General features: G+C 33.3%; 1 protein-coding gene and 2 long non-coding RNA genes across 3 annotated transcripts; 1 reads left to right on the forward strand and 2 right to left on the reverse strand.

The window, feature by feature from the left end:
• The first annotated feature begins 90 nt into the window (after positions 1-90).
• On the forward strand, positions 91-2,139 carry LOC103840153 (ferredoxin C 2, chloroplastic). Its single transcript, XM_009116625.3, has 6 exons — positions 91-373; positions 606-669; positions 942-1,030; positions 1,373-1,441; positions 1,564-1,608; positions 1,907-2,139. Exons 1-6 carry the CDS (start codon positions 146-148, stop codon positions 1,949-1,951), a joined length of 540 nt encoding a protein of 179 aa, XP_009114873.1. The 5' UTR covers positions 91-145; the 3' UTR covers positions 1,952-2,139.
• On the reverse strand, positions 1,119-8,778 carry LOC117128257. Its single transcript, XR_004451533.1, has 3 exons — positions 8,281-8,778; positions 1,782-1,784; positions 1,119-1,128 (listed from the first exon to the last, which is right to left on the reverse strand). It is a non-coding gene; the product is annotated as an uncharacterized LOC117128257 (long non-coding RNA).
• Positions 8,779-9,613: 835 nt separating this feature from the next.
• LOC117128451 lies at positions 9,614-10,741 on the reverse strand. The gene is made up of 2 exons (XR_004451750.1): positions 10,340-10,741; positions 9,614-10,254 (listed from the first exon to the last, which is right to left on the reverse strand). It is a non-coding gene; the product is annotated as an uncharacterized LOC117128451 (long non-coding RNA).
• Positions 10,742-12,853: the final 2,112 nt, after the last annotated feature.

The following is a 12,853-nucleotide window of genomic DNA, read 5'->3' on the forward strand; positions in this document are numbered from 1 at the left end:
AATTGGTCGCAAATCGTTGGTTTAGCAACCGAGATCACTGAATTTGTTAAACCGGAAACTCTCTTCCGGTTTATGATCTCTTCTCTCGGTTGCTCTCTCTCTCTCTCTTATCTTCAACCTTTACACGTAAAGCCCCTTAGAAAAAATGGCTCTCGTATTTCACTGTACATCTTGTACTTGGCTTCAGAGAAAGACTTTTCCGATTAATCGGAGATATTCTACGAACATCCGACGAGGAGCTACGACGTGTGAGTATAGAATTCCAGTAGAAATCTCCAGTCCAGCAGATAGAGGAGCTTTGGCTGTTCCTTCGCACAAGGTCACTGTACACGATCGTCAGCGAGGAGTCGTTCACGAGTTTGAGGTTCCAGAGGTATATATTATTCTTTGCTAATATGATGTTTCTTCCTTCGTTATATCAAATTAGAAGCTGAATCAGTTCATAGCTTAGGTTACTTATACAGTTGGACTGTATGCTTTAGATTGCAACTTAGAACGCAATGTATCCTCTGGATCCTAGATTCTTTGTTATGATTAGAGCTATTTCATCTGGATATATTTATTTTGCTAATGGTACAAATTGAGAATCTATTATGGAAATGCAGGATCAGTATATATTGCACTCAGCTGAATCTCAGAACATTAATCTTCCCTTTGCTTGCAGGCATGGTACTCTCTTCTCTTCACTCCCTCTCTTTTTGTTTCCTAAGAAACACCTTCTAAAGTTTGCGTATGTGTTACTGTTTTCAAGGGTAATGTAGATTATTAGGATTTGTTAGAGGGATGATATGCATGACGTATAGTTTACGTGCTAATAAAATGCCTTGGCAGCCCAAATGTGTTGGTGAGGTTTACCTGTTTAGAGTCGCTTTGCCTAAGCGCTTCAACTCGTCTACAGTTTTGAGTTATGAAGTCTTGAATGTCCCTTCTTATATTGGTAGGTTGCTGTACTAGCTGTGCCGTACGTGTTAAATCTGGAGACCTAAGGCAGCCACAAGCATTGGGAATATCAGCTGAACTCAAGTCCCAGGTAATAATATCCCTTTACCTTAGTGCTTCAGGGAGCCTACAACTTCAGTGACTAGCTGTCTAGCAACCCTTATTGAGTCAACGAGAACAAGGCTAAGCCTTAACCAATTACTCGATTATATGTTGATTTTCCCTACATTATACAGTGTCAAAGAGAGAATGTCTAGCGTAGTTCAGGTGGAATAACTTCTTCTTCTTAGAAATCAAATCATATTGAAGCATATGGTTAAACCAATGGGTGTACTAATCCTCTTTACAAAGCATACTGGTTTTGGGTCTTAGATCTTTTATTTCAAGTTTATCTTGCATCCCATATATAAGTTATGTGGCTTTTTACATGTAGGGATATGCACTTTTGTGTGTGGGTTTCCCTACATCTGATCTTGAAGTAGAAACCCAAGATGAGGACGAGGTAACTTATTCATAAGAAATTTACTCTTCTCAAAGTCCAATACTGCTTGCAAGTTGCAACAATATTTATTCTTCTTTCATTTCATTCTAGTGACACAGTTCTGTATGTTATGGATCACACAGGTCTACTGGCTACAATTTGGAAGATACTTCGCTCGTGGACCGATTGTAAGTTCTCACAGCAAAAAACCAAAACAAAAAACCTTGGTTCACTTTTCTTGTTACAAATCTTCTAAATCTAACCAACGAACGAGATGGTGAAGTAGTTCTATCTAAGTCGATAGATTGATGGTGAAGTGTATAGATAGATTGACTGTTAAGAAACTCAGTTTTACTAGGACTATCTATATATAATTGATGTTGTCAAAGAAAATCAAAACATAGTATTATCTTATCAAGACGCACAATAGTATATAACTCTTTTTAGTCTTGGGATTTGAACAGTTGTATCAACGTTACATTGCAGGAGAGAGATGACTACGCCCTTGAACTCGCCATGGGAGACGAGTAGAAACAATAAGAGTTACAGAAGTGAGTGTTACTTTTTTTTAGTCCTGAATCTCGTGGTGCATCCTTGTAAATCTCTTAATGAACTCGACTATATTCCGAGAAAACGTCTCAACAAATCAAACATTTGATGAAAGCTTATGAACCTTCCCATCATGAACTCCAAATTTCAAAACATAACATATGTTTGCATATCTCTAGCCTCTAGTGAACTACAACATTTGGTCCTGTCCTAATTCCTAAGTAATGGTAGAAAATTGTATTCTTCAATGTTGGATTTAGAATACATAATCACATGCTTGTGGTCTGTTTGAGAGGGGAATGTAATGCTCTTGTGACCATAAGAGACTAGATGAGATAATAGTGTGTGGGGATTTGATGTGCTTTTGTTCCTTTGCTCTCCACCTAGCTTTATTCTTGTACATGCATATAGATTTTATTTTAGTTAAGTCTAGACCCTTGCACAGAATATACCTAATTGATATTTTCTCAAGGATGGACCTCTTTTGACCTAACGACACAACCGACGGAAGAACACACACCAACCCTTTCCATAGTGATATGTTACTTTCTCAGTTTTTGTGTGCAAAAACACCGAAAGTTAAACTGAGAAAGTTTCTGGCCTGATTTAGTTTGGCAACTGTTTACAGCTGTCAGATTTTCAATGGACTCTTAGAGCATGAGCATCAAAGGTTCATGGGGGAAGCTCTCATACATCCAAAAAAAATATATATATATAATAATAGAATCTGATGAACTCGTCGGGGTGCCTCCGGACGAACTTGGTTCATCACTGTTTCGCAGGTCCCACGCCATGTGGCGGTTCGCTATTGGTCCGCGTATTTTTTTTAAATCAAACGAAAAATTAATAAACAATTAAAGTTGTGAACCCCTCCCATCCCTCCCCTTCCCCCCGGTTCATTGATGTCCATGCTCTTAGATGTTCCATCATCCATGTACTTTTTGAATGTGATGCATTCCCCTCCAGAGTAGTTTGGGTCCCCGATTGTTTTCTTCGTTTTTTTGGCGTGTATGTGTTCGTTTCGTGTATTTTCTCACATTTATATGTTTTGTTATTTTATTGAAAATATCCATAGGATCGTTTTTTTTCTAAATTTTTTGTCACAAAAATAATGAGAAAAAACAAAGAAGTTTTATTAAAAAGTAAAAATGCATTTATATTCTAGGATTAGCTAATCTAGAATTGGGGTTTAGAATTAAAGGGTAGGATTTTGAAGATAGGGTTTCAAATTTTAAAAAATAAAAAATTTAAATTTAAATTTTCAAAATAAAAAGTGGACATTTTAATCATTATTATTGAAGATTATTTTTGTGATAAAAACATAAAAATGTTATTTGAGAAAATTTCCTATTTTATTATTTGTTTAACAAAAATGTTTTTTTTATCAATTCTGGTAGAAATGCACTTAGTGATATAGTGCGAACTCTTTTTTAAAAGGACCACCATAGTGTCAGACCGAAATTTGAAAGAAAAATGTATGAATTATTCTATATAATAATCAGATAATCTGTTATCAGATTGACAGATAAATTGTATGAACTGAAATCATAGCTATATTTTATTGTGTTTATTTCTGTTTTTCTATTCCTATATGTAGTTTTCAAATATTATTATTTTATATTATAAAAGATCTACTAGAGAGAATGTTATTCAATAGTAGATTTCAAGTTTAATTATCTTAGGTTCCATAATCAATATCTTTTCAGTGATTAGTTTTAAATTTGTTATATTAAAATCTAGTATTATTGGTTATTATATTTAGAAAATTTTAACAAAATATTTTTAATCTAATGTTATTGATTTTTCTTTATACTGTTTTTCATTAATTGTTTTTAAAATATTTGAATATAACTTTTTGAAAAGTTATGTAATAAATATTTGATAGATTATTATAATTTAACTAACTTGAAAATATGAAAATAGTTTTGAGTATAATCTCATATATACACTATATCAAAATCTGACATTTTACAATTCAGATTTATAATCATTGCTTATTATCTAAACTAGAGTCTTTGGCCGCGCGTAGCGCGGAAAATGGGTTTAAATATATTATGTTTAGGATTTAAATCTTGGGATTTTTGCAAAATTGACCTACAACTTAAAGTCAAACACAAAACTAACCTCCCTTTTTTTTGAAAATTGGTTTTGCCCTATTCACCCCACAAGTTCATATAATTTACGAAAATGCCATCAATTTTTTTTTTCTTTTCGAAAATGACATTTTTACTCTCTCACCCTCATCATCTTCAAGTAATTACAAGATTGTCATTGTCATCAATACCACAACCACCATGAACAACCAATTTGAAGCTCTTAATGCTCCCAAAATAGATTTACCCTTCTTCTTTTTCCATTCTTGTGAACTAAACACAACATATCTCTCACTTTCTCTCCACAATGAGCTAAAAAAACCAAAGATTTTGATTCTAAATTTTTTATGGTTCATAGAGTCATAGAAGCTAACGATTATGGGTGGGTGACTTTCGTTTGTGATTCTGTGTGCTTGGAGAAGCCTTATGTATGCTAAGGAACTTATCTCACCAATTTAAAGTATGACATCGAGTTTTTTCCAGATCTGTTCGTCAGACGACTTACTTGGGAAGTCGTCTGGCTGTAGACGACTTACCTTTCAATCGTCTGGCTGTAGACGACTTACCTGGAAGTCGTCTGGTCAACGCAGAAGTTATTTTTGCAATTGACTTTGAAATCTGTAACCTGAGACGACTGAAAGTTAAGTCGTCTACTATTGTTTGGTTTCAAAAAAAAATCCAAAGAACCTAGACGACTTACATTTCAGTCGTCATAGGTTAGTTTTGCATTTGACTGGATAATTTCAGAAGTTTGACTTCCCCAGACGACTTACATTTCAGTCGTCTGGCGAAAATTAAAATAATAATATTTTTTTAAAAGTAGACGATTTAAAGTTAAGTCGTCATAGGTTAGTTTTGCAATTGAAAAAAAAAACTTCAAGATTTAATTATACACAGACGACTTATAATTCAGTCGTCCACCAGACGACTTAATTGTAAGTCGTCCAGGACTTTTTTCCGAGATTCTGGTCAAACCTCGTAAATCCTAGACGACTTACATTTCAGTCGTCTCGTGGACGACTGAATTATAAGTCGTCTGTATATAATTAAATCTTGAAGTTTTTTTTTCAATTGCAAAACTAACCTATGACGACTTAACTTTAAGTCGTCTACTTTTAAAAAAATATTATTATTTTAATTTTCACTAGACGACTGAAATGTAAGTCGTCCAAAAAGTCAAACTTCTGAAATAATCCAGTCAAATGCAAAACTAACCTCTGACGACAGAAATCTAAGTCGTCTAGCTTTTTTGGAGTTTTTTTTTTAACCAAACAATAGTAGACGACTTAACTTTCAGTCGTCCAAAATAACAGATTTCAAAGTCAATTGCAAAAATAACCTCTGCGTTGACCAGACGACATATAGTTTAGTCGTCTAGACAACTTAGATTGAAGTCGTCCGCGTCTTCTCCACTAGTTTTTAAGTCTTCTACGTTAATTTTTGAATAACTTGTATTTTTAAGAGTGATAAGTAACTTCAAGATATGTAAAACTCATATTTACAAAATATGTTCTCTCCCTTAGTTTTACTAAATTTGACAAAGTTTTTCAATGCAAACTTATAAAAAATATGATATGCTTTGACTAGTTACTATTGTTTGTTTCCATCTCTTACCAACATTCTTGTTTATTATGATGAGAAAAAGGCCATTGGAGTTTATTATTGCATATGAGAGATCCAAAGATAAGAAAAAGGCTACTGAAGTCTATTATTTCATTGATTTGTAAATGTGTAAACACATTGTTAGCACATTTAATACATCTTGGAGAACAATTATTACTGATTTTACAAAAAATTCACAACTAAAAGAGTATACATGCAATTCACAAAACTGACCACAAACCAAACTATTATAGATCATTCATCTACAAAGACAAGCTTGGATTCCACTTGAGTAGACAAGACCAGACAACTTTTAAGAAGTCCAGACGACTTCTAAGAAGTCCAGACGACCTCCAGGAAGTTCAGACGACCTCCAGGAAGTTCAGACGACTTTGCCAGAAGACTTTTAGGAAGTTCAGACGACTTCCAGACGACTTTACAGGAAGTCCAGACGACTTTTAGGAAGTCCAGACGACTTTTAGGAAGTCCAGACGACTTCCAGACGACTTCCAGACGACTAACAAGTAAGTCGTCCCAGAAGTCTTCCAGATCTGAAAACCTGCATATTAAATCCAGATCTGAAAAACCTGCATATTCAAAAACGTTCAAATGGCTTAAAAACAGAAAAAATGAATGGAAGATTAGATAAATCTACCTTTACAGAACACACAAAAATACATATCTAAAAATAATAGATCTACCTTTGAATTAGTGGAAGATGAGTACCATCTAATTAAAAACCTGCAAAAAAAATAGATTAGTAACAAAGACATGAGACAAAATTGAAAAATTCATATAAAGTTTAGTGTTTTCAAGTCAAAGAGATTAGAGTGGGTTTGGAGAGTTTTAGTTTGGGAAAAAAGTAAGAACTTTATACAACAAGAAGTTACCAAATGAAGAAAAATCAGACATAAGAACTTACCAAAACGCTCAGAAAAAATCCAGACGACTTCCTGGAAGTCCAGACGACTTCCTGGAAGTCCAGACGACTTCCTGGAAGTCCAGACGACTTTGTCAGAAGACTTCCAAGAAGTCCAGACGACTTCCAGACGACTAACAGGTAAGTCGTCCCAGAAGTCTTCCAGATCTGAAAAACCTGCACATCAAATCCAGATTTGAAAAACCTGCATATCCAAAAACGTTCAAATGACTTAAAAATAGAGAAAATGAGTGGAAGATTAGATAAATCTACATTTATAGAACACACAAAAATACATATCTAAAATTAATAGATCTACCTCTAAATTAGTGGAAGATGAGTACCACTTGATTAAAAACCTCCAAAAGAGATAGATTAGTAAGAAATACATGAGACAAAACTAAAAAATTCATATAAAGTTTGGTGTTTTCAAGTCAAAGAGATTAGAGAGAGGTTGGAGAGTTTTAGAATGATGAACATTACATTTTTGTTGCAGCCATTTGAGAGGAGGAGAGAAAATGTGTAAATTTTTCTTTATATAGGGAGACAAAAAATCCAATTAGATTAAATATTTTTGACTCAGACGACTTCCTGGACGACTTACATTTCAGTCGTCTGGTGAAGAAATTAAAACAGACAACTTACATGTAAGTCGTCCAGAAGAGTTTAATATTTTTAGCGGAAAATTAAATATTTTTAGCGGGAAACTAAAATAGAAGACTTTCCAGACGACTTACAAGTAAGTCGTCTGGACAATTGAAATATACGTCGTCCGGATAAATTATTCAACAGACGACTGAAATATAAGTCGTCCACACCCTAAATATAACCCCTAAACTTAATTATCTAATTAAACACTTCATAAAACCAAATCAAACTTGAAAAGTGTTTACTATACACAGAAATAAACACATATAAGTGAAAACTAATTTTTGAAAAAAACATTTTAGTTTTCCAAAATCTAACCCTAACAATACATACAATACTACAACATATGTTTGCCAAACTCCTAAACCAAAGTATTTCATGATTCACTACTTCCACTCATCTATCTTCAAAACAAATCAATTTTATCATATCTTAATTTATATCAGTTAAAACTGTTTATAATTACTTGATTTTTATTTTTTACGCAGCAAAATATTTTTTTACAAGATTTATAAATTATTTTTAAAATAAACTGGTACTAGACGACTTACACTTCAGTCGTCCAGACGACTTCCAACATCTCAGACGACTCAGACGATTTACTGGGGCTATATTCGTAAAAATGGCTTCTGTTTTTTTGTTTGGTCACAAGGGGCTGAGCTGTAATTTCACTAGGCTTTTAGGTTAGTTTTGCATTTGATTCAAGTTTGGGTATAGGTTTGGGATTAAAATCAAGTTGTGGGTTAGTTTTGGCAAAAACTCCTTAAATCTTTAAATAATATTAAGAATTTATTTGATATGTTTAATTAAGTATTGTTTCAATGTTGATATTGAAAAAAAAATATGAAAGACAATTGTGTGTTGACTCTTTTAATATTTGGCGTTAGTTGTGGCAAAAAATATTACTCGTTTGAACTAATTTGGACCCGGTAATTAAAACTAAAAAATTGTAGTTGCATGCTTTTAATGTGAAACTCATGCAGATGTTAATTATATGATGCCTATTATTAAATATATGGGAGCAAAGTTTATTTGATATTATAATGTACTACTATAAAGGTTTTAAAAACCAAACTGTTTCCAAAGTAAATGCAAAAGTATGAAATAAGCAATTTGAGAAGGAAGAGTCAAACAGAACCAAAAATACTGAAAAGTGAAAACAAATAAGTTTGTTGAACCATGCAGTCTTCGCAGTCTTCGCAAAGATGAGAAGCCAATAATTGGATATGCTATTGGTTCTGGTATAGATGGTGGAGCAAATGGAGACAGGACTTTCGTGTCCTGGAATAGATGGTGTTCTGTTATCACTCATGTCCTACTAGATAGATTGTGCTCAGTCACCTTTACATTAAACTTGTGTGTTTATCATTTGAAAAGACGCTCCCTTCTCTCTTTAAAAAACCTCTCTTCCATCTCAAAGAAAAAGAAAAAAAACCTAGATCTACCATTTGGGTGGTCGGAGTTTCTTCGCCTTCGGTCACCCCCCCCCCCCTCCACCCTCTTTCAATTTATTTTCTCCGTCTCGTCTCTCTACAGCCCTCCCTCTGGGTTTCTCCTGGTGAGTTTGGCTCGGAGTCTCGGAGAAGCTCGGAGGTCGGTTATGTTGAGGGGTTTCTTTGGATGGGCTCGGTGGCGGAGGCTTTCAATCTGGTGTCAGATCTGGTCTTTGGAAGTGGATATCCTCCCTTCCCCTGGCTCCCATGTCCCTTCTTCTCGGCGTGGGGGAGTTAACTCTCTCGATCTGCATATGTGGCCGGGATTTCTGAGACTGCGGGGGTTCGGTGTTCCTGTGCTTGTTTCTTAGGTTTCGGCGGCGCGTGTCTTAGGGTCAGACAGTCAAGCTCTCGTTTGGCCTCTACGGTTGCTCAGGTTCAGATCTGGGAAGCTCTACTGTGGGTTCTCTGCTGTGGGCGCGTGAGAGGAGGTTTGTTATCGGTCTGGTCAACCACAACTCTCGTTCTTGGTGGCGTTGCGCGTTGAGACAGCTAGCTTCAGGAGCATGATCTAGGGCTGCTTCCTGTCCTCCCTTCCAGGTGGTGCGTGCTTTCTCTAACTTCTTGGTATCGGTCCATGGCTTGTGTCTAGCTTCGGAGGCCATTCTTTCCAAATAAAGCTTGGTCTAGTCTTTGCGGGTGTGCTTGGCCTCTGCTGGTGTTGTCTCTTTGTGTAGGTGGGTGCTTAGTAAGCCTTCTGCAAGCTGTTCTTGGTGGGGCCGAATCTTAAAGAGTAGATCATCGAGGAGGCCAATTATACCGGGTTCTAGCTCTCGGTTTAACTGCGGCCCTTCTCTTTGCGGCAAGTGGTTCGTGCTTTCTAAGTCAAGTCTTCGGATAGCTCTCCAGTCTGTAGTTTCTGTCCCCAATTGTCTAGTTCAAGTTTGTGTTTAGATTTATGTTTATGTTTTCTGTTCCTTGTTCTCCTTTTTCTTTTGTCAAAAATTTCAAAAGCTGGTAATAATAATTTTACATTCTTACCAAAAAAAAACCATCATTTTTATTTCCATTGTCCTGAAATATGTAAATATTGTTGTCGGCTATTATGTAATTTTTCATAGCTGTTTTGTAGTGTTGTAAAATATTTTATAATGACATAAATATAATGCTGTAATTTAAAATAAAATAGTTAAAATTAACTAATTAAAATTAATTAATAAAAAATATTAAAAATCAAAAATTAATTTTTAATTAGAAATGAAATTTTTTTATTAATTAAAATTAGATTACAATTAAGTATAAAACTAAAACAGGATAAAAAAATTAATAAACCAGAATACATTAAACCAAAAACTAAAATAGATTAAACCAACACCTAACTAAACAAAAACTAATAAACCAAAACCTAAACCTAATCTACGCAGCTGTCGTCATCTTCCGACTCCATCCTCCTCGCATCTCTGTCTTCTCTTCTTCTCCGCCTTTCTCTTCTTCTTCTTCTTGCTCGGCTCCATTATCACCACCACCGCTACCTTCCTTTGACATCTCCACACCACACCACAGCTTCTTCAGAACCTGCTTTTCGTTTCTCTACAGAAGAATCAAAACACAAAACAATCAGAAAATAAAACTGATGAGAAACCAATACATAGCAAATGGAACACGATACAGAGACCGAAGGTGCGAGTCGGATAGATGCAGACACGGCGTGGTTCATTGGAGTAGGGAGGAGCGGAAGGAGATGTGAAGAGGGAGATAGATATTGGAATAGATGTATTTGGTATTATGTAGAAGTCAACCTGGTTTGAACACCGTATGGAGATGGAGGGATGCAGATCCAGCCTTACCACGGCGGTCCAAGAACCGCAGACTTCAGGAGCTACAGCGCCTCGTACGCGACGACGACAAAGAACAGCAGAGGTACACACAGGTCCTCTATGGCTGGTGATTGGAAAAAAACAGGCCCAAATGTAAACAGCAGAAGCAGGACGAAGCCCACATGTTGAGGCCCGTCTGATGTGTAAATAAAAAGAATATGATTGGTTAACTATTTTGTAATACGTGGCATATAGCTAGCTATATGATAAAGATATCTTTCTTTTAGTATAGTATAGATTTACGTTGTTGTGAAAAAGTTTGTGGTCTCATTAAAACCTAACATTCACCTCCTGAGAAAAATGATTTTATCATTATTTGACCAAACAATCTTTTTCCGCAAGGAAAAACATAAAGAAATATCTTATAAAGTTCAACCTTTATCACATTTTATTTTTCAAACACAAATCATAACCTTCTTCATAAATTAAATACAACTCTCATCTTTTCACCAAACCCAGATTTTAGTTCTATGTATATTTTATAGGGTTCTTTAAATTTTGATATTACATTTTAAATTCGAATTTTCTTACAATAAAGTTCAATCTATATTATTATTTGCGAAATGATTTTCTGTTTCCGGGATCTCAAGTCAAAAGTTAGAGCGGCTATAGTTGTTATTATCACTAATAAATTTATTAATTATATTTAATTATCAGTCAGATATATTTATCATATTATAATAATCTGAAAATATTATTTATTTTGTTATTTTCTAAAATTATTATATATTATTATGTTAAATATTGTTTATTGTCTTTTTATCCAAACTTTCTTCACAAAGTTTGTAAGTGTTATTATCCAAAATTAATAAGTATTATGTCAAATATTGTATATTATTACGTAAATTATTATATATTATTATGTAAAATATTATTACTATTATGCAAAATATTATATATTATTATGTAAAATATGTTTTACTCTAACGAATATTTATCGATAATTTATTATATAATTAACAACAAATTTTGTATTAAAAACTTTATATTTATTATTATATTACATAAATAATTATAAATTAATAAAATAAAATAGGTTTAAGGTATTTTAAAAATAATAAGATAATTCTCAAATATTGTGTTGTTATTCAAAAATAATGTTTTAGTCATAAAAAGTTAAAGTTTAGAAAATAAAACGAAACATGTATATTACTATTACCCATCCATCAGTTAACAACATTTACAAATTTTCAATATTCAAAAGTTTGCATTTGTTAGCAACTCAGTCTTAGCTCTGGCCTATGTGTTTAATTTGTCAAAAGGTTTATTGAATTAGCTACTGTTAGGTAGTCAAACCTCCTCTTAATCCCCTCTCATTAATTCTCACCAGAGCCGTTCTTACAGCATATTGAAAAAGACATTCGTCTAGGGCCTCCAAATTTTATAAAATTTTTAGGACCCCTAATTACAATTTTTTTTAACATGGTAGTTAATGTATTCTCTTAGTTAGATTTTTATTATTATTTGATTCTAAATTTGACTTCTGTTTAAAATAACTAATTTGTGATCAATTTTACTATATTTTATAGAAAACTATAAAGATTCTACTTCAAATTAACTGCAAATATTTGATCCACATTTGTCTTATTTGTATATATTATGAGTTAAAATTATTTTATATATTTATAGAATTTGATTAAAAATTTATAATATTTTGAATATATAGTTTATCGTATTTAATTTAAACGCTAATATTTGAGTTTTTAACAGCGACCAATATTTCAATCCAAAACGCTAAGAATATAGAGTTTGATTTTTAGTTTATAAAAGTCTGGTGCATAAAATTAAAAAATGTTTAGGTAAAAAATCAAAAAATTTTAGTGTTATATATATATATATATATGTGTGTTTTAAAAAACCAAAATTTTATATAATTCAAATAGAAATATTGTCAAAAAAAATATCATGTAAATTTTTTTTAACTCGCTTCGGGCCTCCAAAAACCTTCGCACGGCACTGATTCTCACTGTTGTCTTTCCACTATTGTCTCCTGGTTCTCATTAAAATTACTTTTTTCTTCTCTCTAAAAAGTGGTTGAAGTTACTTCTTCTCCTAATTTAATTTGACTATTTAAATTAACTTATAATCTCATGAATATGATGTATCAGAAAATCTATGTGAGCCAGTAGAGGATGGGTTTACACTTCACCTATTCAACTTACTTTTGGTCATTGCCAAATTTTAACTGGTGACAGTAATTACCTGGATTAGTTTTAAGCTACTTAAGCTTTGCTCATATGATAATGATTAAAAGCATAAAATAATAATTTATGATGCTGGCCTTTAAATTTATAATGTTTGTATTAATAAAT

This window comes from Brassica rapa, chromosome A09 (genome assembly GCF_000309985.2).
Source record: "Brassica rapa cultivar Chiifu-401-42 chromosome A09, CAAS_Brap_v3.01, whole genome shotgun sequence".
Classification (NCBI taxonomy): Eukaryota; Viridiplantae; Streptophyta; class Magnoliopsida; order Brassicales; family Brassicaceae; genus Brassica; species Brassica rapa.